Raw genomic sequence first — 27,968 nt, 5'->3', positions numbered from 1 at the left:
CCCGCTGCTATTGGCTGGCGCAGCCCCCTTCCCTCCGCCGCCCTGTGCGCGCCGCCCCCTCGGGCCACGTGAGGGGCGAGTCACGCGATTTCCGGGAACCCGTCAGGAAGGGACATAAACAAACAAACCCGGGGCCGCATGGAGGGGCCGGGCCGGGCCGCGTGGGGCCGCGGCCCCCGCTGAGCGCCGTGAGTCGGGGGCTCCGCGGGGCTGCAGGGCACCGAGAGGGTCGGGGTGGTGCGGTGGGAGGAGGCGGTGCCGCCGGGCAGGGGGCTGCAGGGAGAGAGGGAGGGAGAGCGGCACGGGAGGTGTCCGCCCGGCTGCCGAGGGCGGCGGGACGGGGATGCTGCCGGCGGCCCGGCCGCTCCGCTCGCCCGCCGGGGGGGGTGTGGCTGCCGCGGCCGCGGGAGAGCAGCGGAGCGCGGGGGGTGTGCGGTCCCGGCTCTGGGGCCCGCGGCTGGGCTGGGGGCGATGAGAAGGGGCGGCAGGGACGGACGGAGCGCGGGCTGAGCCCGGAGTTGGTGGCGTTGCCCCCCGCAGCCTCCGCCCGGCAGGAGCGGCCCGTGCCTTTACAAGGAAAGCGAGCGCCGGGAGAGGGAAGCGCCGTCCTGCCGGGGCAGCCCGGCCGCTCTGGGTGTGCGGGCGGAGGAGAGGGGAGAGAAGGGCTCGGCATGTCCCGCGCTCCTGCCTTTCGGGCTCCTAGTCACCTCCTCCGTTCGCGACCTGTCTGAATGCCCGGGCCGGCCGGGGCTGCCCGGTGGGCGTGCGGAGTCTCTGTGCCCGGGGCTGTCGGTGCCCGACGGGCGGCTCCACTCCGAAGGCTGCGGAGCGGAGCTGCCGGAGAGGGGTCACCGCTCTACGAGTGCGGGGCAGGACGGGACCGTCCCCGCTCCGGCGCGGCGTTTATGTAACGACAGAGCGGAGGGACGGCTGTTCGCTGCGAGCCGCCGCTCCGGGAAGCGGCTTCCCTCGGGCAGCGCGGGTGCGCTCCCCCTGACGGGGGTCGCCGGGCAGGAGTGGCTCCCCGGCCGCGGGGCAGGGCTCCGTGGGCGGTGTGGCCGGCCCGGGGGGTGCCGGAGGCGGCGGGCGCGGCTCGGGGGGCGCGGGGCCGCGGCCGGGGCGGCGGGAGGGGGTTTGTTTACATGTCGCCTCACCCTAGCTTGAAAGGGCCGCTGGGCGGCTGAGAGGCAGGCGCGGCGGCCAATGGGAGCGCGCGCGGCGGGGCAGCCAGCCAATGAGCGCGCGCGGAGGGCGGGGCGGAGGCGGCCGGGGTAGGCTGCGCCGGGCGGCGGGGCGGCCATGTTGGCCGGAGGTGTGTTAGTGGGTCAGGGCCGGGCCGGGGGACACCGGCGGGACGCGGGGCCGCGGCTGCGGGGGCCGCCCGCGCTGCCCGTCCCTCCGCAGCGCTTCGCCTCAGCGGGGCTGTCCCACCGAGCCGTGGGGACCGGCCCGGGGCGGTGCCCGCGCACACGGGGTGCCGTTCCCCGCGCTGAGGGCAGGACGGGGCGCGTTCCCGGCTCCTGCTCCCGGCCCGTCCCCTCAGATTTGGGTTGTAAAACATCCTCAGGAGCCGCCCGCGGGTCTCGGCGTGTCCCCCCACACGGTGTCGGACACCTCTCCGTGTCTGCGCTAAGCTCACGCAGGTTCCCAGCCGGGAGCACCTTGATTAAAGCCCCTGGTGTCACCTCAGACTCAAACCCAGTCTTTATTATTTACCTTTCGTCCCCAAGGTCCCCACCCCGGGCGTCATTCCCCACCCGCGGCATCGCTGCCGTGCCCTCCCTCGGCCCTGGCAGCCCCCGGCATTTCCCAGGGCAGCGGCTGTGGAAGGGATCCGCTCTCCGGGATAATTCCGCTGGTGTGGGACACACGGTGTTTATTTATTCGGCTTCCCCATGCAACAGGCTGCAGCTCGGAGCACTGGAGCTGCCTGCCGAAATGTGCGATTCTCACTTAAAGTGATCGTGATCTTTCTGTTGCTGCCACAACAGAGGGGTGGCTTGTTGGAATCATGCTCCGCATAACAGGCAGGACAGAATTAAATACTCGTATCGTCTTTTAAACACTTCTAAATGTTTTAAAGATTGTGTTTAAAAGGCTTCTGAGGTCGCTTCCGAGCATCTTTGTGGGGTAGGTTAATTATGATTATTATTTAAATGTGTTTTCGTAGTAAAAATTACAAAGAGGGAGACGCAGGTGCTTTAGAAATTTCTATTGGTCGATTTCTATTGTTGGGTGCTTAAATGAGAAATCAGAATTTCTATGGAAAATAAATCATAGAATCCCTGAATGGTTTATGTTGAAAGGGACCCTAAAGATTATTTAATTCCAACCCCTGCCATGGGCAGGGACCCCGTCCACTATCCCAGTGTCCAGCCTGGCCTTGGACACTTCAGGGATCCAGGGGCAGCCACAGCTTCTCTGGCTGTGATGGTTCTGCAAGAAACCTTTCCTGCTAAAATAATCTTGGTGCGATTTCCTTTCTAAATGCATAAATAACAGCAGCTCAGAGACCTCAGACATGTCCATAGCCAGGAGCTCACCTGAGCCAAGAAGGAGTTTTATTCTGTGTTTGATGGGAGTATTCCCTGATGAGAGCAATCCGCAGCAGAGGCATCAGGCCCCCTGAGCATCCTCCCCCGGTGGTTTTTAAATAATGAGACAGGCAAACAGCCTGTGAAGGACAGAGGTTGAAGTCAGCATTAGCAGGAATTAATTGGGAGCAAACAGAAGCTTTTGTCCCACTGATAGCTGATGGGATAAATAAGGGAACCCACAGGTTTGCATTCCCATAGCCTGCATGTCCACGCTCTGTGATTTGGGAAGTTCAACTGAATGTTTTAACATCAAACCTTGATCAGGAGATTTGGCATTGCATAAGAATTGCTTGAGAGTCAGCGCTGGCATGAAAGTTAAACCAAAAGTTTTGTTATAATTGTAAATTTAAGGTTTAGACCTTGCTATAATAATTTCCCTGAGTTTTTTGAATCCTTCTGGTTTTAAACTCTTAAGCCATGTGTTTTTTACAACTTTGACTGATGTATTTTTCAAATTTTCTGCTGGCTTTGAAGTATTTGGTACGGATGCCCTATTTCTAAATTCTGTATCAGAGTATAACAATTGTAATTTCACAGTACGAAGAGTGGACCAGACTGTACCGTTCCCTTCATCATAAGACTTGTGTTGCTTTTTATTTTTTCCTGGAAACTACAGAATTAATTTTTGCCTTCATCTGAAAGACTCTGTCAGAAAAAAAATATAGGAACAGCCATCCTGTCAGGATATAGAATATTGCTGGAAATTGGAAGCTGAATCCTTGTTTAGTTTTGCTTTTATTGTTTGCCTTTGCTTTCACCCCACTCTGCTTCAGGGGAAATCTACACCTTAAAAAAATAGAAATGTTAGTTTTTCTACTAATTCTCGTGTGCAAACAACTCTGCTCGGCAGTGTTATTTTAATAAGGTTTATGCTATGACTATTTTCAATTTAATATTTTTTAGATTTTATTTATATCTGTTAATATAGTTTTAATAAGTTTAACATGCTGCACATCCCCCTCTTGGCACTAAAATAAGAATAAAATCTCTGTCTCTGTTCAGAACATACAGAAAAGTCCTTCTAGTAGGAATATATTGATCTGGGCATAGTTGGCACAAAATATGTGGATGCAGAATGTTTGTTAGTATAAAAAGTAATCACTTTTTTTTTTTTTTGCTTCTGCCTCTTGCATGATGGTCAGTATCAATGCAGGCTGGGATATAAACACAAGCAGGGACAGATGCAGAGATGGAGCAGCCCTGGGAGGAGGATCTGGGGGTGCTGGTGGGTGGGAGCTGGACCTCAGCTGGAGCCCCAGGCCCTGTGCTGATCCCCCGTGGCAGCAGCAAAGGGGATTGTGCTCCCTGTGCCCCCTCAGGTGAGACCCCACCTGCAGAGCTGCCCCAGCCCTGCCCCAGCACAGCAGGAGCTGGAGCTGCTGCAGAGAGCCCAGAGGAGCTCCAGGGGATCAGAGGGATGGAGCAGCTCTGCTGGGAGAGCTGGGATTGTTCACCTGGGGGGAGAAGCTTTGGGGTGACACAGTTGGGGCCTCACAGTGCCTGGAGGGAGCCTACAGGACAGATGGAGAGAGACAACTGACAAGTGACAGGCAAAGGGAAATGACTTCACACTGGCAGAGCAGGGTTAGATGGGATTTTGGGAAGAAATCCTTCCCTGTGAGGGTGGGCAGCCCTGGCACAGGTGCCCAGTGCAGCTGTGGCTGCCCCTGCATCCCTGGCAGTGCCCAAGGCCAGGGTGGATCTTGGAGCACCTGGGACAGTGGGAGGTGTCCCTGCCCATGACAGGGGAGTGCAACCAGATGATCTTTAATCTCCCTTCCTGCCCAAACCATTCTGGGACTCTGTGATTCCATCAGCTTTGGGATCTGCCTGTTTGCTGATACAGCTAGGACAACCCCAGAGCTGGGAATTGGCATTGGCGTGGGGGGTCCATGAGTTCTGTGCTCTTTTGGGGGCTCATGGGCTCTGCTGCCTGAGGTGGTTTGTGTGTGGTTGCACACTAGAGCTTTTCTTTAGAGGTATCACTTCCAGGTCTTGAAGTCTTGAAGTCTGTCTGCTGTGGGCGAGTAGGATTGGAAAAATAACACTGGAGGGGGAAGGGATGGTCAGTGGAGGAACAGGAACACAGACAGTGAAGTAACAGCTTCCCCCTCCTGAAGGGAAGAGGCTTAGAAGAAGTGAAAGAAGTATCTTTAGTTCTTTTAAGTGGCAGTGCTCCATCAGACTCAGGGTCTGGGGGTTTTAACCAGGTGTAATTTTCTCTCCAGGACAGAAAAAGCAAAGAGCATAATGCCTTAGATGCTTGTGCTGACATTTTAGTAGAAATCCTTCATCGACAAGGGGGACTTGGCTGCTTTTGTGAGTCCAGGAATGAGACTGCGGTGGGTGGAAATACAGGAAGACATTTTAAAAGAGTGTCTTTGCTCACTGCTGTGAAATAATAATAATAGTACTGATAAACTTAGTGTCTTTGTGGTGGGGGAGAAAAATAAAATAAAATTATTTTTTTAAGTCTGGATAATTACTGAAGAATCATGTAGAAAGAAAAAAAAAAAAGGGAGCATTATTCAGAAACAAAAGTAAAAGACATAAACATTAATTGAGGTTGGAAAAGTCCTCCAAAGCCATTGAGTCCAACCTGTGGGGGTTTCCCACCTTCTGAACCGGACCAGAGCCTGGAGTGCCATTTCCAGATGTTCCCTGGACACCTCCAGGGATGGACTCCACCCTGGGCAGTCTGCATGTTCTCAGCTTGGAGGCTGCCCTGAGCAGAGGATGTTCTGTAGCAGAAAACAAGTTGGCACAAACTGTGGAAGGAAAAAAATGTTTTTAAGCGATGTGCAGGAGAACTTCTTGCATCTCTAACTCCAGTATTTCATAAAATGTCCAGATACAGCAAACAGTGCAAGGTACGTAATGGTTCTTTCCAAGCACATGGTGCAGATTTTGTGCTTTCTCTGAAATTCAGAGCTGGCCAGGAATATTTCAGCCTGAGCTTTTAGGTTTAGTACTGGCAGGCTCTCGTGAGCTATTTTTTTATACCTGCATCAAAATTGTGACTTTGACAAGCTGTGCTGTGTGATGCAGTCACCACCGTGAAAGTGTAATTGTTCCTGTAATGCACTTACAGCAGGCATTTAGCTGCTGGGATAATGAGCACTGTGCAGCCAGCAAAACAGCACAGCCACGCTCCATGTGCCTTTCCAGTGGTACAAAATACCCAGCTGAACTGGGCCAGAAATAGCAACTTTTGTTACAGCCACTGCACAAATGATTCACGCAGGTAACCGAGGAAGATTTTTCAGAGGTGCTAAGCTAAAAGCTGAATTTTTGGGTTTTCTCTTCGAGGGGCTTCTTTGGAGGTGCTGTGTTGTGGCAGGAGGGTGTTTTAGTGGACCAAGAGGCAGCACATGCACAGGAGCTGCACTGTGTGTCCTAAATGCTGCATGTTTGGAGTTTGGCTCCTGCTGCAGGCTGGGTTAGACCAGTAATCCCAGGTAATGCACCTGCTGCTGCCCTGTGGGAAACTCATCTTCTTGGGCATCCTAGAACCACTGTTCCTCTTCAGAAACTAAATATTAAATACAGGGGATCGTTTTTAATTAGGATTTGTCATTAGATTAATTAGGTGTTAACTCCACAGAACAAGCTTTGGTTCCTTGTTGATGGCTGATGGGATTTTAACCAATGTACATGTGCATGCCTCCATCAGTAGCACAGATTCCTAAATGTTAGAGGGACACATCTGTTCCCGAGATCACAGAATCATGGAATGGTTTGGGCTGGATGGCACCTTAAAGATTATTTCATTTTAACCCCCTGCCATGGGCAGGGACACCTTCCACTATCCCAGCTGGCTCCAAGCCCTGTCCAGCCCAGCCTGGAACACTTTCATGGATGGGGCAGCCACAGCTTCTCTGGGCGCTCTGTGCCAGGGCCTCACCACCCTCCCAGGGAGGAATTCCTTCCCAAAATCCCATCTGACCCTGCTCTCAGTCAGTTTGAAGCCATTCCCCTTGTCCTGTCAGCCCATCCCTTGTAGAGTCCCTCTCCGTGTGTGTTGCAGGCTGCCCTCAGGTGCTCTGCCCTTCCTCAGGCCCCAGAGAAGGCAGGAGCCTCCTCCCAGGAGCAGAGCTGGGCACTGATGTGACTCCAGACCCGGAGCCTCCTCCCAGGAGCAGAGCTGGGCACTGATGTGACTCCAGACCCGGAGCCTCCTCCCAGGAGCAGAGCTGGGCACTGATGTGACTCCAGACCCGGAGCCTCCTCCCAGGAGCAGAGCTGGGCACTGATGTGACTCCAGACCCGCAGACACAGAACCAGCTCCGGGCCTGGCTCCTTAATCACCTTAATCTGATTTCCCTGCAGGCTGTTGCCAGAGGAGCCAGCACCCTGCCTGCTGTTCGGGCTCTGTATTCCACCTGTGCCTCTGCATTTGGGAAGGGCTGATGGAAGGCATTAATGGTAATTGTCCTGAAGTAGAAATTCCTGCTATATTTATCTTCAGTAATTCTTCGTGCTGCTGTACTTGAGCTCTGCCACAGCACTTTTAGTTCATTCAGAACTGCATTCATTATAGATAACACAACAGCTGGACTATTCTTTTCTAATTCAGTCTTGGGCTGAAAGTGCCAGTAATGATAAATTCTGTAAGAATGGGATTTTAACTGCAGTCTACAAATTACTTTCCTTCACAGCAAGTTCCGATTTGACACCTGTGCTCCCATATGTGTCATTGATTTGTGCCTTAACATCTTTATTTACCAGTTTGTGAAGAAACACTGGTGGTTAGGTGTAAGCAGCAGGAGGCTTTTAATGATGACCTTGATCTTTCTGGGAAATTTAGAAAGCAGTTGGAAGCAGGGCTGCTTTGTTTGGAGCATGAAGGATATCTGGATTGTGCAGCTCCCTGAGGCAGTGTCTTTTCATGGCCTCACTGTGTTTTCCCCCTCCACAAAGCTGCTAAGAAAAATCCTACATTGTGGAATAGTTGACTAGATGCTACTGGGATTCAAGTCACATTTAAATATTAATATTATGAAATGTCAAGAATGAAATATAAAGAGAATTACGGGAATAATTGGGTTAGCTGATACACTGCTTTGACCTGAGAGGACATACACTGGCATTCTTAAATAGTGCAAGAAGTTATCACTCCAGTCTTGGAGATGGTAAAAGTATTCTGAGCCTCAAATGTTTGTTTTGAGGATTTGGAAGTGATCCCAAAGCTGGCACCTGGAAGTGTTGGCTGGTTGGTACTGAAATCAGTGTCAGTAGAGATGAAGTTTCACCCCCTTTGCTGGTTGTGTGTGGAACAGCTTGAGTCTCGTGTTCTGACAAAAAACATGACAAAGAATAGCCAGTGAAGAAACAGCAAATGTTTCCTTTCTTTGCCCTTTGTGTCATGGACAGCTCTGGCAGTCTCCTTGTGAATGCAGGAGGTGGTTTGGTGGTGATGTCAAAGTATTAATCTGATGAAAAAAGGCATCAATCTGCATGGAAAGAAAATGTTCAGGTATTAGAATCATAACCTTGCCTCTCTCTTTGTGTCTGAGAACATCCCAGTGTTTGTTTCAAAGAACCCTTTCTCCTAGCCCAGGTGAAGTGACTCAGTCATTCCTGCCACGTCCCCACCTGGGAAGGACCATCCTGCTGTGGTGTGGCCTTTGCTGGGTGAAGGGAGATGGGGCTTGCTGAGGTACAAACTTCACTTTAAATGTCACTTTTAAATAAGTAAAGGGTTCCCTGGAGGTTTTGGAACAGAAAGGAGCTTTTCTCACAAGGAACTGGCTCGTTCACCATAGGGCCCTGTGAGGAACGGCTGCCCTGGCCGGGGTGGCGAGGGTTCAGCTGAGAACTCCTGTGTAACTGGACCTGGAACTGTTGTTCTTTATATTCCAGCTGCTCTTTGCAAAGCAGGCTGTTTTGATAAGTAAAGGCTTCTTTGCATAGTGTCTGTTTTTACCACAGTCTGATAGTCCATATGCTAAAGAGGACAAACTATCTGAGATACCATCTGAAAGTGGGAATAATCACGGGGATGCTGTCATGTGCTGCTGGGGGAGGGTTCTGAGCTGTGGGAGAACACTTAGAGTTTACTATTTGTTTTTAGAAGAGGAGAATAAACACAGCCTGAGCAGATTGCACCAAAGTCTGACTTAGGAGCAATGCTGAGTGAGGGTTTTCCTTACACTGTTCAAAAAGCTCAGAAGAGTCATTAGACAAACATCTGAAGTAGAGCAGGTCAGTAGAAACTCTTAAACTGGTAAAACTACCAGTAGATAAATTGGTCTACTTTCAGCATATGCCTTACTTGAATTAATAGAGAAGGTATTTTATTGGACAGCTGTGAATTTGGCAGTTTTTAATTTGTTCTCTTGGGGAAATCTGTCTGTTCCACTCTGCTGCTGGATGGTTTCTGTGATCCTCTACCACTAGATGTTGCTGTGTGAGTGATTGATGTAATCTTATCTGATGCTGGATGGATTCATCCCTTAAAAAAGGAGGAGATACCACTGAAACAGCATTTCTGCCTGCTCTGAAATTTGTATTTTGAGACTTTTGCCTAAGACATTTTTAGAGTTTATTGGCTCTGTTACATTAGTCATAAAGGTTGTCTCTCTATTGGATACCCAGCAGTGTGCTGATTATTGTTCCAAATTTGGCAGGGTTTTCTCTTCAGGTGTGTCTGTAGAGCTGCTGGTCTCAGCAGAGAGGGAAAAAGATGACAAAATGTAACTTGGCCAAAAATGTTTTTGCAGCAGCTCTGTTCTGTAGCATCTGTGGCTTTTCATTCAGTGAAAGATGGCAGGCGAAGAACATTTCTATACATTCCAGCATGAGAAAAAAAAAAATCAATTTTCAGGGAAAATTCTTGCCTTTGGCTGTCTTTTAAGCATTCACCTTGTTGGTGAAGGATTACTCACCTCCTTGGGGGTTTGCTGTGTTTATTCTGCACAGAAGTCGACAAACAGAAAAGCTCCGTTGGGGTGAACTGAAGTTATCCTAAGGAAAAATTTCATTGCATGGACAGTGTAAACTCCCTAAGACTGAAGTAAAGCTGGAAAGGAATCTACAAGTGAATAAAACAAGAAGTTTGGAATTGGATTTGGGGAATCTGGGCTTGGAAATGCCTCAGGTAAGTCTGCTAGGATTTTATTCGCTTCTGTAAATAATTTTGCCTCTGTTTAAGAACAAATTGCACCAGCACCAGGAGGGGGGATGTGTAAGAGATTAAAGGATGTATATTTTGTAGGGTCCTGTAGTGTCTGTGGTAGAAGCTGTGGTGCTGCTCTTGGTGCTGTGTTTGTTGAAGCTTCAGCCACGTTGTCTGTGGGTGAGGGAGGATGCCTGGAGAGCAGAACAGCCTTTTATTACTGCAGTGATTCACACTCAGCACACTGAATGACTTTCAGCAGCACAGTGCTTCTGCCTTCCCAACCCTCAGGCTGAGAGTGTCTAGAAGCAAAATTGAGGTCTGGAATTAAATGTAGCAGAAGGCCTTGCTGCCCATTCCCTGCATGCCCAGTCATCCTGCATAATGCTTTTTTTGCCAAATTTCATTTTGTTCTTGAGAGAGAGGTAACAATCTAGATTTAGTTGTCATAAATTTTGCTTCCCTTACAATTTTATATGGAAGTTTTATGAGCTCTAATGGCTTTAAACACAGTCAACACTGCTTTAGTACAAAATGATTTGTATTAGAGAGACTCACAGATCTTGTCAGTACTGGCCCTCATCTTCTACAAAAGCCAACATATCCCAAAATTTGGCAAACATAAGACTTTCAAAACAACAGGCAAGAATGAAGGAGCAGTGAATGCTCTTGCAGCTCTGTGGTGGCTAGAAATGTGTCCTTTGATTGCTCCTGCATGTTGTCAGCTGCTCTGGAAGCATTTTCTGGCTCTGGGGAATGATGTGCTTATCTGTGGTGATAAAAACCTTCTGAGACAGGGAGGAATGGTGATCCTCTTTGTTGAAGATGAAAATGTGCCTTTTTATATCATGTTTGAAATGTCTGTCCGTTGTGTTGTAGCCCAGTGTGAGTGGAATGGACCCTCCTTTTGGGGATGCCTTTCGGAGCCACCTGTTTTCAGAGCAGACTCTGATGAGCACGGATCTCCTGGCGAGCAGCTCAGATCCAGACTTCATGTATGAGCTGGTAGGTTACCTGTGTGTGCCCAGAATTTCATCTCCTTGGCTGACACCAGTTCTTGTAGGAATAAAGGGCTGTTGGTTCAAGAATGCTGGAAAATTATCCATTATTGCTGGCTGCTGATTAGGGAAGAGCTGGACTGCTTGTCCAGCAAGTGTGATGCTTCTACAGCAGGCACTTCTTCAAACACAGTCAAATCCAGCTTCCAGTAGTGCTCCAAGCCCTGTCCAACCCAGCCTTGGACACTTCCAGGGATCCAGGGGCAGCCACAGCTTCTGTGGGCACCCTGTGCCAGGGCTGCCCACCCTCACAAGGAGGACTTTCCCCCTGCTTCCCCCAAGCTGTGAATGCAGGGGGAAGGAAAATAAAAGTTGACTCACAAGCTACTTATGTGAGCATTCCCTTTTTCATTTTCTCCCTGCTTCAAAGGAGAAAGGTCACTCGTGGTCATTAATCGGTCGTGTTAGAATGAGGTTTTCCAGGAACTGGTAAACTCAAGCATATTCTGTTAAGCACACAGCCTGACCTAGATTATAGAGATGCCTGTGATGTCTTTCATATTTTAAATATATGGATATTGGTCCTGGTTTAGTTCCTGATGAGCAGATGGATTTGCAATAGCAGGGAAACAGTGTTATAGGAAGAGCTGTGTCTTCAGAAAGACCTGTTGCTGAAGCACACAGGAGCTGAACTTCATTCTGACCTTCAAAAGAAACTTTTATTGTAATTTGAGGTTTCTTCCTATGTCACCACTATCTCATACTTCATTGGAGTTGAGTTGTCCTTACCAGACTAAGTAGAGGAAAGAGATGATGGATACTTTTCTTTATTAACTTTTAACTTATCTTACTGTGCACAGGACAGAGAAATGGACTATCAGCAAAGCTCCAGGGACAACTTGCTTTTCATGGAGGACTGCAAAGACCTTGAGAACTTGGAGTCTTTTACAGATGTCCTGGACAAAGAAGCTGCTTTCACCTCCAAGTGGGAGCAGTGGGATACCTACTGTGAAGACCTAACTAAGTACACTAAATTAACCAGCTGTGACATCTGGGGAACAAAAGAGGTGGATTACCTGGGCCTTGATGACTTTTCAAGCCCATACCAAGATGAAGAGGTGATAAGCAAAACACCCACACTGGCTCAGCTGAACAGCGAGGACTCCCAGCCTGTCTCAGATTCACTCTACTACCCTGATTTGCTCTTTAGTGTAAAACAAAACCCTTTAAACCCTTTGTTGCCTGGCAAAAAGATGGCGAGCAGAGCAGCGGCGCCGGTCTGCTCCTCCAAGAACGTTCAGGCCGAGGCCGCGCTGTCGGACTGTGCCCAGAAGGCCAGCAAGCCTGGCAGCCAGCCTGCTTCCAGTGCACAGATCATGGCCAAGACCAACGTGTACAGCAGCGAGAAGGTGAACCTTCACGTGGAATGTAAAGACTATGTTAAAAAAGCAAAAGTAAAGATCAACCCCTTGCCGCAGAGCAGGCCGGTGCTGAGCCAGGCGCACGCTGACGCAGCCAAGGAAAACACCTGCTACTGTGGGGCTGTAGCAAAGAGACAGGAGAGAAAAGGACTCGAGTCCCCCCATGGTCACAGTACAACTCCTGGTTTGCCTTTTAAAGAGACTCAAGAGCTGCTCCTCAGCCCTCCCCAGGAGAGCCCAGGGCTGGCCGTGGGGGAGAGCAGCCTTTCCGCCAGCGCCTCCGTGTCGGACTCCTCGCAGAAGAAAGAAGAGCACAATTATTCTCTTTTTGTAACAGACGCTTTGGGTGAGCAGTCAGTCAAAGCAGAGCCTGAGGAAGAGGAGGAGGATGAGGATGATATTGAAGATGAGGACCACGATGAAGGCTTTGGCAGTGAGCACGAGCTGTCTGAGAACGACGATGAGGAGGAAGATTACGAGGATGATAAGGATGATGACATCAGTGATACCTTCTCAGAACCAGGTACCAGCATGGCTGGGCTTTGGTAACGTGGGGGTTGATGGGTTTGTCCTCTGAGTGGGAAGGAAAGCTTCTGAACTGGTAGTTACAGATGAGCAGCACTGATCTTAAGTTGTGAATTCTCCTCCCACGTTTTCTAAGTGCTTTGCAAAATGCAATTTATTCAAAGTATGCAAAGTCTCTGTTGCCCTATTTCATGAAAAACTGCATAAAGTGTGGTTGTGCAACAAAAATAATAAGTACAGGAAGCCCAGCTGTAGCCTGAGGTTCGAGCAGCTGCCTGAACTGTGCCTTTCTTTTTTATTGTAGCTCTCTAGTAGGGTGTGCAGAGCTTCCTAGCACTTCTTGTATCTCTGAATTTATCCAGAGTTGGATCTGTCAGGATGAAATTGCATCCTGAGTGAAATTACTTCATAATTATTTAGGCCCTATTTTCAGGTACAGCTTTTCCACAGAATCCAAAGAATGACTGAAATTAATAGAAAAATTTCTAGGTGGTTTTCAGCAGTAGCAGTGGGGCTTCAGAGGATACTGAATTCCTCTCTCCTACCTTTAAAAATGGAGTTCTAAGAGCAGGAATAAGAACTAACCTTCACCTAGAAGGTAACAAAACAGTAACACTGTGTAAAAATAAAATCTGCACAGGATTGTAACCAAGTATTAATTTGACTTCAGAAAGTATTACAATATTCACATCTTATAAATGCCCTGTAGTAGAGAATAAAAATTAAAGTATTCAGACATTTGGCAATATGAAACTTCAGGGGAATAAAGCAGCTGAAATTTTTCCTTGTTGAGAACAGCAGCTTCCCTAAAGCTTGTCAGTGTTTGTCATAATGAACTCTCAGATGAAATTATTTTCTAATTAGATTTCCTGCGTTGGCATTAAACTCGTTAAGCATTCTGCCCTTTATGCTACTTTCACATGCACACAACACATTTTTATTAACATTTTGAAGCTTCTTCCTCCCTTCTGGAGTGAACTCCCTCTGCTTTCTGGGGCCCTGAGCAGCTGTTCCAGCTCTGCAGCCCATGGGGGATGTGTTGCACTGGGAGCCTGGGATCCCTGAAAAAGAGAGCTTGTGTTAAATGATGTGGGTGGAATTAATTAATTACTGATTTTACTGACCAGCAATCCACATTCTGCAGCAGTAGCTGAGGATCTGGGCTTACCCAAGCTTCCATGAATGAAGCCTAAAACCATTCACCTCACATGTGGTGATATTAAAAATTTTATCATATATTTTGTCTGTTTTAGGAAATAGTATATCCAGGTATTCTAATTCTGTCACTCTTGTATTTTGTGTTGCTTTTTTACCTCTAAAGGTAAATGCTATGGGTAAAGTATCTAAAAATAGACACAGCACAGAAAAATTAAACCTTCCACAGGTCTGAAAGCAAAATCAGTTGGTATTTTAAGTGAGGATATAATTTACTGAAAGGACAAAAATCTGCAAGTTATTGCTGACCTTCTGTTGGCTTTTTATACATTATCTGCTTTTGGTTATTCTTCATGTATCCTTTTAGTGAATGAAATGCTTTCTTCAGGTGTTATCTGAGAAAATATTTAGTTATAGTGAAGGAGAAACAGCTAAAAATATGACTGGCTCTCAGGCAAGTTTGGACAACAGTGTTTTTATTATCACCATGACACAGATTTAGCAATTTTGGTCCCCTGCAAAGGTAGTTTATTATGGGAATTACCAGCCCAGGCCTTTCCTAGCATTATATGTGGTAGTTTTGCTATTACTGAGTTTATTTTTCCTATCTCATTTAGTAGAAGGACTTCTAAATTATTTTTCCTGCCATTGAGTTGTCAGGAGATTCCAGAAATGGGAAATGCAGCAATTTATTCCATTGTCAGTAGCACTGGAGAAGAAATGAGTGAAAAAGTGCTCCTAGAGACACAGATTGTTTTAAGAAGCTGCATTAGGTCAGTCTGAGCAGCTGGAGCATCAGCTGGGGGAAAACCCTGGGACTGATTTGCCAGAAGCCTCTGTGGTGAAGAGGAGGAGTTCTCTGGGGTTGTTTCACTGGGGCTATTTTTGGGTTTCACCTGGTGAGATGCAGGAGTCACGTTCTCTGTTCTGCTTCATTTAACCCCGGTGAATTAAACCCAAACCACAGGGAGGGATGTGAAGGAGCACTTTTAGGAGGGGGTTGTGAAGGGCTTCAGAGTTAATCACAAGAACCCTTTCAGGTTTCTTAGAAGCCTGCCCTGCTGTGTGATCTTTGCTAAGAGGAGGAATAAATCCAGTGCAGAGCAGCTGAACAAGTTTGTGTGTTAGGTTAGGACACTGCACTGGGTTCTTTTATGTAACTTTATAATGGCAGCAGGTCAGTGTTGGGCTTGCAAGGCAGGATGTATTAAGTTAATGTAATTGAACTTGCTAACTTAATTACAGTTTGAATAAGCAAACAGGAAGTCCTGATTTTAACCTTGTTGTACATTTGTACCCTTCAGCTCTTACAGAGATTTGTTTTCATTGGTTGGATTAATTCTGTGTTATCATGAAGATGGGTTCAATTTATGTATTTCTGTAGAATGAGTTACACAGCTTTTTTTAGGTGGAAAGTCAGTGGGCTTTTTGAGTGCATTTTGATACTTATGTCAAACAGCCTTGAGTAAAATGGAGCTACAGTTACAAATATTTATGGTATTCAAAACTGTATTTAATATAAATTGTCAATAATTTTGGCTATACAGCACAAATGTTTTAAAAAGCATGTTTCATTGTTTGGTTTGCCTTTAAAATCCTGCCTTTCCAACAAACCAGAGAACCCAAGTAAGTGAATTGATGAAATTGTGAGAAACAGAACTTCAGGATGGATTTCATCTTTCTGCATACCTGACTTGTATTCCTGCTTTGGGTTATGATGTGAGAGTCAAACCAAAGCAAGAAAGTTTGTTTTTCCTCTTTCAACTGCTTTTTCAAGTGCAAACAGACTAATTGAATGGAGTGTTTTAAAAGGAAGAAAGTGTTCTTTGTGCTGCTGAAAGATGAAGCAGAGCTGAAGCATATGGGGTCAAGGCTTGCTAAGCCTGCAGTCCATGCATGGGTGGCTTTTCCTTTAGCTCCATCATAGTATGTGATATTTAGAAATGTTCCTTTTTTGAGTAAATGTAAACTATTATTTAGCATTTTAGCACAAAAGGTCATCCAGTGGTTTGAGATTTTTTTTTTTTTTACCTTAGTATAGATTATTTTCTATAGCATATATGGGGTTTGAAAACCTGTGGTTTGGGTTTACATAGTTATGGTAAAATATTTTTGTGATGTGAGCAGTGGCATTACAATTTCCATGTCCTTCATGAGCAATTAATGATATCAAATGCATCATAATTCACCTCTAAAATACTGTACAGCTTTACTGAGGGTCATTTCTTCCCATCCCCCTAAAGAGGACGAAGAGGTTGAACAGTGGATCCAGATCCCTCCAGCTTAGATGGTCCTTTGGTCACTGTCCTGATAACTTCTCCAGCCTAGGAGGGTTCAGTGCTTGGATTTATTCCCTGCAGGTCTTTGGAGCCAAGGAGTGGCAGGAGTTGGACTCGATCCTGTGGACTTCTTCCAGCTCAGTGTTCTATAACTGAATTATTGTCTTTTGCTAATCCGTCTTTATTTAATCTGCTTCTCTTTCCATGCTTTTTGTCAAATGTGGAGGTGAGTTAGGATTGTGTTCCTGCCAATTCATGGAGGAAATTGTCAGGATGGGTGAACATGGTCCAACATCTGCTGTCTGTACTTGGCACTGCTGGGTTTGTGGAGGACTACAACTTAGGGGGTCAAAGAACATAAAGGGACTTTAAATGCATAAATAATTTCGTTTTTTTCAACTAATGAAGCCCCATCAGTGGCTCAGTGTCTATCCTGGACTTCAGGCAAGTACCCAGGAGCAGTTGATGCTGGGAACCAAGTGTTAGATAATGCAAACCAGAGCTGGCTGTGGTTTTGCTCTCAATGTGAATCCTCAGTTTGCTGCTAAAGGGCTACAAACAATTCTGTCACCAGCATATAAACAACCCCCTGCATCCTTTTAGGGTATGAAAACGATTCTGTGGAGGATTTAAAAGAAATGACTGCAATATCCTCTCGGAAAAGAGGCAAGCGGAGATACTTCTGGGAGTACAGCGAGCAGCTGACGCCGTCCCAGCAGGAGAGGATGCTGAGGCCATCCGAGTGGGACAGGGACACCCTGCCCAGCAACATGTACCAGAAGAATGGGCTCCACCATGGTAAGAAATCCTCAGCCTGGTCACAAATGGCTGTCTCCTCCTTGTGACACCTTCAGCAGCCAAAATCCCCTCCTTGCAAGTGCTGAGAAGTCTTGTTTTGGCTATGAAAACTCAAGCACTGTAGGTCTGTTACCCAGCAGTGCCCAGGGAAGGCACAGTGAGCACACAGTAGGGACTTTCAGTGTGGTTTCTTCCAGAGGAGTGTGGATGAATTGAGAATTGTGACTTCCAAGGGCTCTCAGTGGAAACCCCAAGAGTTCAAAGCTTTCTCAGTGGGATACTGTAAATATTGGATGGTGACTTGACAGATGTTTGCTGCTCGTGGCTGTTCTGTCAGTGCTGCCTGTGTTAGCAGGAGGCTGGGAGGGCTCTGGGTTGCCAAGTTCAGGGGACTGGTATGAGCTGAGGACAAACACTAAGGCACAACTGTCTCTCTCTGCTCCTCCCTCCTTGTTTTCCCCCTGTGAATGCAGCACAGTGAAGCAGTTACTCCTCTGGGAATAAACTATTTCCTTAAGATGCCCTCTTAGAAACTTAAACTAGTTGCTCTAATAACTGATTTATTCCCAGTGAGCAATTACTGCACCACAAACATGATTAACATCACCCAAAACAAACCACTCTTAGGGGTATTTTTGTTTTCTTCTCACAGGACCTCTTTTAGGCTGCTCCATTTGATTTTTGGCTTTGAAGGAGCAATTTAAACCAACTTCCCTGGTTATAAGGTTAATGTTCCCTTAGAGTTGAAAATTACTGCCTTTAACATGGCAGTTGGCCTTCTCTTAAATCAGACGGTTTTTTGTTGTTGTTGTTCTGTTACCTGTAGATTTATTCAGGGAAGAAAGCATTTCTTTCTTTGGATGTCCTTAGTTTTTAAAAGTTTCTTTATCCTGTAGTGAAATATCAGTACCTAAAGTTCTGTCACTGCTCTTTCTCATGATGGAGCTCTGAGCAGCCTGGTCTAGTGGAAGGTGTCCTTGCCCATGGCCAGGGGGAGAAAAAGAAGAGTTTTAGGTCCCTTCCAACCCCAACCATTCTGTGATTCCATTATTTTATATTTGTTATCCAACACCAAATAACCAAAACATGCTCTGAGGACTTAAACCTACCAGACACTTGGCCACTTGACCTTTAAGTCAAGTGCAAAACCAGGCCTTAAATCGCTTAAAATACATATAATAAAAGGGATTAACTAGCATTTATGTGGATCATTTCATCTCAGCATTGCTGAAGATTTTTTCAACACCAGGCCACAGCACTCTTTCTTAAAACAGGACTTTGACAGTAAGATTATTTAGGAGTTGAATCCACTGGAGTGTGCAGGAGGATATTTTGGCTTCATATGAGTTAACAGGTTTACAGCTGGAGCAAAACAACAGGGTTTGAACTTGTGACATACATTTTTCAGCAGAATTGTGTGTATGCTCTCTGTCACATCCAGTGGCCTTGCCAGCAGTATTTGCTCTTATCTGATCTGGATAGAATATGAATTGTACAAAGCTCTTTATGTGGAAATGCTCTTTCTATTGTGAGAGGCCACAGGGATCACCTGATTCCGGCCCATTCTTCTGCAATGAACAAAGGAACTTAAACTGCACCCAAAAAAATGCTATTTTAGAGTGTTTTCTCACAGGTTTGTGTATGTATTATGTCACTTCCCTACCCATTTTTCTACATGTTTAAAACAGGAAAATATGCAGCAAAGAAGTCACGGAGGACTGATGTAGAAGACCTGACTCCCAACCCCAGAAAACTCCTCCAGATTGGTAACGAGCTGAGGAAGCTGAATAAGGTGATCAGTGACCTGACACCTGTCAGTGAACTTCCCTTAACTGCCAGACCCAGGTCAAGGAAAGAAAAGAACAAGTTGGCTTCCAGGTATGCATTGGGTAGAGTTGCAGGGATGAGAAAATTTGGATTGCTACAAGTAAATGATGAAAATCTAAACAATTTTTAGTAGTTTAGCCTACAGAAATTCTGCTTCATGTGACAGCTCTTGCAATGGGAATTACCAGTTTATCAATCAAATGGGAATTACCAATTTATCAAAAAGGAGAGCAGCTGGCACCTTGGGAGCTGTGGTTTGGCTGTTTTCTAGATAAGGATGTGTTTCCACTGGAATTGGCTTCCTTAGCTGTGGGGCAAACAGCTGGGACAGTGGCAAATTACACAAGTGTTGAATGTGAGCAGATGCAGGTAGCAGAGTTTCAGTGCAGGTGAATGAGGAGGGGTGAGTTTGTGCATCACAGCCCTGGGAGTGTTGATTGATGAGTTCATGTGGCTCTTACTGCTCTGGAATTTCTGGCAGTGCTCTAATTCTTCCTCTCTTCTTGCCATAGGGCTTGTAGGCTAAAAAAGAAAGCCCAGTATGAAGCCAATAAAGTTAAACTCTGGGGTCTCAACACGGAATATGGTAAATACAACTCTTCACATCTTAATTTTTCTTTTGTTTGGGCAAACCCAGCAATTCTGTCCTACAAAACCAGCCCACTGAATAAACTGAATGTAAATTGGGTTACCTGCAATGTTGAGCTACTTTGCAGGTGTAAATTATGTAAATGTATGCATGTGCTGTAAATATTACTGAAAATATTGGTAATAGTTGATGTAAACTATTGCATTCAATTTTACAGTAAGTGTGATGTGACACCTGTGACACAGATAGCCGTGTGTGGGTAACTGTGAATCCCTTCCAGGAGAATGTGATGTAAAGCTAATGCTTTGTTGTTTTTGATTGCAGATAATTTACTATTTGTCATCAACTCCATTAAACAAGAAATAGTTAATCGGGTGCAGGTACCTAAAGATGACAGAGGAATCAACATGGAACAAAAGTTGAACATACTTATTAAAGACACTCTTGGTAAGCAGTGAACTTGGTGTATTCACCTGGGTATGAAGATACAGAATCATAAACACCCTGAGGAGCACCAAAGCTCATCCCATTCCACCAGAGACACCTTCCACTATCCCGGGTGGCTCCAGGTTCCATCCAGCCTGGCCTTGGACACTGCCAAGGATCCAGGGGCAGTCACAGCTTCTCTGGGCACCCTGTGCCAGGGCCTGCCCACCCTGCCAGGGAACAACTCCTTCCCAATATCCCACCTAACTCTGCTCTCTGGCAGTGTGAAGCCATTCCCTGTATCCTGCCCTCCATCCCTTGTAAAAATTCTCTCTCCATCTTGTCTTATTCGGGCACTGTGAAGCCACAATGAGGTCACTCCAAAGCTTCTCTTCTGCAGGCTGAACAATCCCAATTCTCCCAGCCTTTCCTCCCAGCCCTCTGATCATCCTGGTGCCTTCTCTGGGCTTTCTATATTTGATTGCAAACAATTTCTGATCTGGAGAAATGAACGAACCCTTTCCTGATTCCGTTTGTCCCAACCAAAGTGCCCCTGGTTTTGTGTCACACGTAGTGATGCCTTGGGAAGGCTGGCCTAGAACAGAGGCTGGGCAGAGCTAAGGAATAAAGCAGGGATTTATTAAAAGGATCTCCTCAATGGATCCACCTTGGGCAGCACAAGAGCCCAGCCAGGGCTGCACCCAAGATGAACCAAAATGGTCACAAAAATGAATGACTGGTCACGAGGTCTCACTTTTATAAGTTCTGCTCCATTTGCATATTGGAGTTAGGTTGCCCAATTATAGCTTTAGCTTATGAAGTCCCATCCTGCTTGTTTTTCTCTCTTCAGCCCACATTGTTTGTGCTCTTGGGCCTGTGATTTGGATCATTTGTCTTTGGTCCCCAGCTGGAGAAGGAATTGTTTTGTCCCCCTGCTCTGTGCAAGAGCTCACCATGCCCTGATATGAAGCTCACACCCACACACTAAAGCAGCACAGAATGTGAAAAATAGAAAAGCCAAAACCTGAGGCATCAGTGGGAATGTACCATGAGCAGTGACCTGAGAGCAGCTTCTCTTCCCTCCCTTTCAGGACTTCCTGTAGCTGGGCAGACGTCGGAGTTTGTGAACCAGGTGCTGGAGAAGACAGCGGAGGGAGACCCCACAGGCGGCCTGGTGGGGCTCCGGATACCCATGGCCAAGGTGTAGGACAGGACTGGAGCTGTCTGGGGCAGGTTCTGCCTGTGCTGCTGTTCCTCCTTGTAAATGGCATCCTGGTCTGCATGTCAGCTTAGCATTCTGTCAACACTCACCTGTAGGTTCCATTGCTTTCAATAACTGTAGGAAAACAAATCACGGCGTGGTAGGAAATGCCGCAGAGCATTTTTGGACCATAAACCAGATAGTTTCAAAGCTGCTTCAAGCTCAAGGGCAGAAATGAGAGTTCTCTTTCAAATGATCTAGGACCAGAATATATCACTTTTGTTTTCAAAGCAAAAACATGGGTTTGCTAGAGAAAATATTTTAGCATTTGCCAGACATTGTGACAGGTTTATGGTCCAAGTGAAGTAAGAGGAAGCATTTTTTTGGTGAAGCTGTCAGTGTAGGAAGTTTTTTGTTATTTTTTAATTTTATTTTTAAATAATTGGATTTTCTTTTCTTGTTCTTAAAAAAAAAAAAAACAGTAAGCTTTCTTTGCAACCATTAACTTGTACATAGCACACGCAGCATTAGAGCTAGTGTGCCATATAAGACTTTAATTTTCTGAGCTTAATAGAGTATTTAAATGTCTGTGCAAGCAAGAGAAAAAAAAAGTATATTCTTTGTGCCTTGTATTTTGTGAGGAGAGCTATCAGTATAAGCTGGTAAAGTTTTGTATGAAGAAAACCCTGAGGGGCAAAACCGAGCTGTATAGATGGCGAGATTTTAGGTTTTAATGTATTTGTTCCAGCTCTTAAAAAATTTTGAATGTATATAGGAATATGTTGAAAATGTAGATATATGCCACAGAGTCTATGTATTGTATAAAAGATGGCTCTAGAAAACTCAATTTCGGTACTTTGGCCGGAAGAAAACAAATACTTGCACATTAATGCGATTGTTTATTTTTGTACCAAAGACAAATGCAACTGATATGGCGAACTGCCAGTCTAAGTAAAGTTTTGCACAGCTTATATGATACTGTACTGAATGTAAAAACAAAAGAAAAAAAGAAAAAAAATTAAAGGTCAGGGTTAGGGATCTTACTGAACTGTGAATTTTTTTGTTTGGGTCCAATTATCTACAGAAGGAGCATTCATACATAACAATATTATTTTGCTGTTCTTGTAGTTCGCTTCCATGGTAGATAAGTTGGTGGCCGTCTTGGAGTCTTTAAATCTTTTTTCTCTGCACTTACTGTAGGAGATTTTAATATATTTGGATTTTAGTAAGCTATTGGTAAAATAGTTTTCGACTTTGAGAATTTAAAAAAAAAAGTATTTAGCTTGTTGTAGTATACTTCCACCAAACAACCAAAATAAAATTATTTTTATTGTAACGTGTATATATGTAAAGAGAAAAAAAAAGAGCTACAAATATCTAATTCCTTAGTTGCCACTTTTCCAGTTGATGTATTATTATGCATGTGATGTTTCCAAGGATCAACACAGGCTTCAAACAAAACAAAAAAATTTATAGACTTTTATATTTTTGTACAGGTATTTCGAAACTAGCTTCTTCAGACTTATATGTGACTTATTCTTGTTAATTCAGTAGTTTCTATGATTGAAGAATATTAACACAAAGTTCTTATTTGCTCTTCTGCTAATAAGAGTTGGCTTTGTAGTCAGTGTTAACGTACAGATTTAAAGCTTTAGCCTTTGATGAGAAAGTCCTTTATCTCAAGGCAAGATCATTCTCTGGTTTCATGGACCCCCCTCCTTTTCCTCCCTGTTCTTTCTCTCCCTATTTAAAGATGACAAAACACTGTTTACTGAAAATAGAAATACCAAATATTTTCAAATGTAGCTGCTGAAAAAAAGAAAATGCAAAAGTCCATGAAGGCTTTTCCCCCACTCCCTTTGGGGAACTTCTCCACTTCGTTTCTAGTTTGTCTGAGTTTGTTTGTACTGTGATTCCTTTTTGTTTATAAGTAGATTATTTTTATATCCGAGCTTGTACTATAAGAGAAAAAAAGCCTGAATTGGTAACAGTGCAGGAGGAGTGGCTGCTGAAAGTGCTGGCCCTGCCCCACTCACAGCTTCCTTTGTACCTAAATATTTTGGAAAACTCAAAAGGGAGGAAGAGGCCAAAATACCACTACTGAGCTGTACAGAAAGTCTTTCCTACAAGAGACTGAACAAATACCCAGGGCAATTCAGGCAAAACTTTGTAAATCCACTTAAGGCTTGCAAAATCTGAGTGGAATGTGAGTGTTTTTCTTTGTGGTGGTGGTGGTGTTCAGGTGAGGTGAGAGTTGGCTGCTGCTTTCCACAGTGGGTCTGGTGTATTCCTCTTGTTCTCGTGGAGCTGCCCAGGGCCCCAAAAACTCTGATCTAGAATGTGTCCTGTGAGGTGCAGGCTGTGCCTGAGCAGGGCTGGAGCTGCCCAGGGCCCCAAAAACTCTGATCTAGAATGTGTCCTGTGAGGTGCAGGCTGTGCCTGAGCAGGGCTGGCACACAGAGCTCGTCCCTGTGCTCCATCCAAACCCTGCAGGCGAGGCAGCATCTGAGCATTGAGAGAGAGCGGTTTCAAATCAGGTAAAAACTTCTGGGACAAATTCAACTGACAAGACATTTAAAAGCCCCCTCACTTTTTTTGCTGCCTGGGAATCCTGGGCAACACACAACTTTATAGCTTTTTATTTTTGTCTGAAAACCAGACTATGATTTTGGTCTCGCATTTCAAAGTAGACTTTGAATCTTTAGTGAGTTCCATACCCTTGCATTTCAGTGTTTCCTATGTATTATTTTAAGTTAAAGCTTTGAAATAGTTGAGCTTTTTAATGTTGACACTTTATTTTGTAACTATTTATATGTATGTATATCTTAGAAAAGCACTTTGTTTAAAAAAAAAAAGAGGAAAAAGAAAAAAAAAAAAAAGAAACTGCGTTTTATATGATTCCTGCCACTTGCTGCTAACTCTGGGCTGGTCAGAATGCTGCAGCGATACTTGAGATAAATAAAACCTGGCAGTAAAATGTAGAGTAAAGATAAGACCTTTTGCTGGTTTAACTTTATCATAAAGGTGACATAGGCAAGCTGTGCAGCTTTACATTTTAACCAGGGGACTCTGTGGCATTTAAACCGTCTAGAAATGGTTGTACTTTAATGCCAGTAACAATCTGCTTCCTCTAGTGTCATTAAAATATATACATTTAGTGTATACTTATCACAAACAAAAATCTTATAAGGGTATAAAAACCAACAAATGTACATGTTCTGTTTTTTGGCAATTGTGGCATGCGTTTTGGGGTGATCTTTAGAGAAGACCATTTTCTAAAGATTTTCAGTGTTCATACATAGTATGTGGATCTTAACGAAATCCTGGGTTTTTTGTTTGTTTTTGATTGTAGGCATTGTGAATATTCACTTTTAATCCTATATCCAAAAACAATGATCTATTTTTTGATTTAATACAACCAGAAAGCTCTTCCTTTTTCTGATACACTGGATTCTCTAGGATTTGTTTCCATATGAAAAGCATGCTGTCATAACTGCTCTTGTCGAGATCTCGTCAGTCTGAACGTAGGTGCCACACTTGGAATCGATGGGCTGCTTGTTCTGCTGTACCATGTATGACCCTCGTCCTTCCCCTCCCTCCATGACAGATGATGATGTGGCTTTATATTGTGCCTTACTTGTACATCTAGAACTAAGTGTTTCTCATTCCCTCTGAACTCATCAAAGCTTCTGAGGTGGAGTCAGAGCTGACTGAAGCGTGCTGGAGCGAGTGCAGACAGGGCTGATTTCAGTTTCTCTCACCAGTCCTTTTGTATTTCTATGGAAGACCAGTTTTTGAATGGCCTTGCAAAACGTGGGGGTGCTCCTGAAGGGTGTTTTTAAACCCAAAGCCCCTTTTGCTAATGCTTTTATGGTTTATTGAACACATTTACTGATATTTGGTGAGTGCTTTATGTTTTTTGGGATGAGAGAGACTTACTACTAAAGCTGTGTTTACGTGTGGATGGGCTGGATTGTCTTATCATACCAGTTGAAATCATTGTGATTTAATAAAGTTGTATTGCTGTAAAGCTGATGTGAGAGTCAGGCTCAGCTGTGTTCAGTTCCTAATTTATAGGTTGACTATTTTCCATACTAAGAGGGCCAGGGAAAAGTTGGGGTTTTTAAAAAAAAAAGCAAACAAACAAAAAACCAACCTAAAATGGATGAAAGGTCTTTTAACTAACCTAAAAGCAAACAGACACTTTGGAAATGTAGAGGTGTCAGTTTAAAATTTATTTTTAAAAGACACCCCCCAATATTTATCTAATATTTATCTTGCCTTCATTAATGAAACAGCTTATTCGCAGCTATAATGACTGGATGTGCTTTTCCATAAATCATTTAAACATAGCTATTTTATTTTAAAGAAGCTCTGAAGGGTTTTACTGGGAGAATTTCCAAGGGTTGTATCCAAGCTGCCTCCAGCAGAAATAGCAAATGCAGTCCTGTTCCTCAAACGTGCTTGCTTGTCTTCCTGAAATTCTGCTGAGGCACAACCCAGTTCTGGACCGTGAATGTCAGGATCTGTATTTGGCCTTGAGACCCGAGTTTCAAGAGTGCATCTAAGCGTGATTTGGTTTTCCTTTGAAGGTGGAATCACCTAGTGGAGTGTGCTGCTAGATGTGGTCTTGGCTTGTTGACACAGCCTTGCACACAGCTGAGGTTTATTTTGTTTACCCCAGGGATCGTGTGAAGTACATTTCAAACAGTTGCTGCCTCGGTGACTGATCCTTCTTGTAACTGTATTAAGGGCATTAGTCTGTTGAGAAAACACCACTCTTGAATATCTCCCAATGTAAATTGGGATTCTTCGATGTCATTAATCAAAGATGGCACTTTCAGACTGTATCTTCTTTGCAGCAAACAAAAATCTCTGTCTTTCTCCAACTTGCATTTCACGATATGCCATGTTTTCCCTCCAGTGCTTCAAGAAGGTGTCTTTGCACTCTGGATATAATCCTCAGCCTCTTAGACATCCGTGAACTTCCATGGGAGCAAATACTGACTCTGAATTTATTGTTTTTTAACAAGCTGTGGAGCTAAAAGTGGAACCAGAGCTCTTTGAAGCCACACTTGCATTTTTTTTTGTTTCCCCCATTTAAAAAAATCCAAAATTCCAAGCTTTTTATATAATATCATTGTTCAGAGTTTTTCTGGAGTTTAAAGTAATTTTTAGTTGAGTATATTTAAAGTCGAATTTGGGTGACTTAACTACTGCTGTAGAGAAAACTTATGGATTAGATTTGATACTGGAAAAAGCACATCCCACCCTATCAAAATCTGATTAGGAAACAGAACCTAGTAAGAAAACTTAATTTTAATTTATCTTGTAATGATGGATATTCATGCATTTTGATTGGAATCATCTACCTTACCAGAATATTATATATCCAAGGAAAACTTCTTGCTCAGTATTTGTAGTTGGGTGAACTCTTAAGGCTGATGGCACATGAAGATGCAAAAAAAAAAAAAGGCATTTTAAACAAAACATGGCATCCTGTTCTGCCTGTGCTTGGGGTCATGATTGTAATGCTGTCCTTGATATTCTATAATCAACTTCCAACTGGAGCTCAGTAAAACATACTGAAAGTCTTGTCTCTGTTAGAAAATAAATTTACCTTGTTCAAAGCATGATCTGTTAAGAGTTGCAATGTTAAATGTTGGTTAATAGTTGTGCAGTTTTTATTTTTTTGAAAAGAGGCACAATTAAACTATTGACTTTGTTTACTCTGTCACCCTTGATCCCTAGCACTTCTATTCAGATACAAATTCATCAATGTATGCAACATCCTTTGTAATTTAAAATAAAAATTGTGGAGGAAATACTGTCTGGAATCATTGTGTGTGTGGAATGATAGGGAGTGGCTTCTGCTGCCTTGAACTTAGTCCTAGGTCTCCTGGTATTTCCAGGAAGTTTCCTTTGGAATGGATGACAGGTGGGTAAGGAAAATCTGTTTTTTCCTTCCTCATGCTCAGAGCTGCCTGGCAGCACTGCTGGGTCGCTGGGGACATCTGGAGAACCTGGTTAGTGCCTGGGAAGCTGCTCCTGCAGTCCTGTGGCTCTGGGGGCACCGGGAAAAGCGAAGGGCATTGCTGTGGTGAGCATTTCTCTCTGTACACCTCTATGAAAAATCCTGCGAGGGAGAGAAATGTGCTTCCCGTTGTCTTGCTTCTCATTCTGGGGGTGCAGAGCTTGTGTTCCCCACCCTGCTCCTGCCCAGAGCCAGCCTGGCCTGTCCAGGAACCCGAGGAGGCTCTTGGATGTAAAGCTGGAACTTCTCCAGAGGAATCTTCTGGTTCTGCACAGCTCCTGCCAGGAGGGGACAGCCGGGAATTCGGGCTCTGCTCCAGGAACAGGGACAGGAGGAGAGGGAACGGCCTCAGGCTGGGCCAGGGCAGGCTCAGGGTGGGCATCAGCAGGAATTTCCCCATGGAAAGGGAGCTCGGGCACTGGAACTGCCCAGGGAGGTTTGGATCCCCATCCCTGGAGTGTCCCAGGAAGGGCTGGAGGTGGCACTCGGTGCTCTGGGCTGGGGACAGGGTGGGGATGGGGCACAGGTGGGACTCGGTGGGTTTCGGAGATGTTTTATAACCTCGGTGATCCTGGAATTCTGCTGTTCATCCATCCCCACGGAGCTGCAGCACACTCCCAGCGATGGGATCGGATGGGATGGGATGGGATGGGATGGGATGGGATGGGATGGGATGGGATGGGGCGGGATCGGGTCAGGTCAGATCGGGTCGGGTCGGATCGATCGGATCGGGTCGGGTCGGGTCGATCGGATCGGGTCGGGTCGGGTCGATCGGATCGGATCGGGTCAGGTCGGATCGGATCGGATCGGATCGAGTCGGGTCAATCGGATCGGATCGGGTCGGGTCGGATCGGATCGGATCGGATCGATATGATCAGGTCGGATCGGATCGGATAGATATGATCAGGTCGGATCGGATCGATATGATCGGACCGGACCGGACCGGACCCGCCCGGCCCCGCCACGTCCCCTCCGCCCGCGCGTCCCCTCCCGCCGCCCGC

General features: G+C 45.4%; 1 protein-coding gene across 2 annotated transcripts; it reads left to right on the top strand.

Annotated features, from left to right (window-relative positions):
- The first annotated feature begins 41 nt into the window (after positions 1-41).
- Positions 42-26,758, top strand: CREBRF (CREB3 regulatory factor). Of its 2 annotated transcripts, XM_030284169.4 has the most exons (10): positions 42-188; positions 6,927-7,022; positions 9,519-9,696; positions 10,594-10,719; positions 11,573-12,656; positions 16,696-16,890; positions 18,579-18,768; positions 19,230-19,303; positions 19,631-19,753; positions 20,824-26,758. In XM_030284169.4, the coding sequence occupies exons 3-10, from the start codon at positions 9,688-9,690 to the stop codon at positions 20,937-20,939; spliced, it is 1,917 nt and encodes a 638-aa protein (XP_030140029.4). In that variant the 5' UTR covers positions 42-188; positions 6,927-7,022; positions 9,519-9,687; the 3' UTR covers positions 20,940-26,758. The 2 variants fall into 2 exon arrangements, with proteins under 2 accessions (XP_030140029.4, XP_030140028.4); XM_030284168.4 differs by lacking the exon at positions 6,927-7,022 and having other exon boundaries at positions 44-188.
- Positions 26,759-27,968: the final 1,210 nt, after the last annotated feature.

Source organism: Taeniopygia guttata, chromosome 13 (assembly GCF_048771995.1).
Source record: "Taeniopygia guttata chromosome 13, bTaeGut7.mat, whole genome shotgun sequence".
In the NCBI taxonomy this organism is placed as follows: Eukaryota; Metazoa; Chordata; class Aves; order Passeriformes; family Estrildidae; genus Taeniopygia; species Taeniopygia guttata.
Note: the sequence above shows the minus strand (reverse complement) of the source record. Positions and strands in the feature narration are given on the sequence as shown.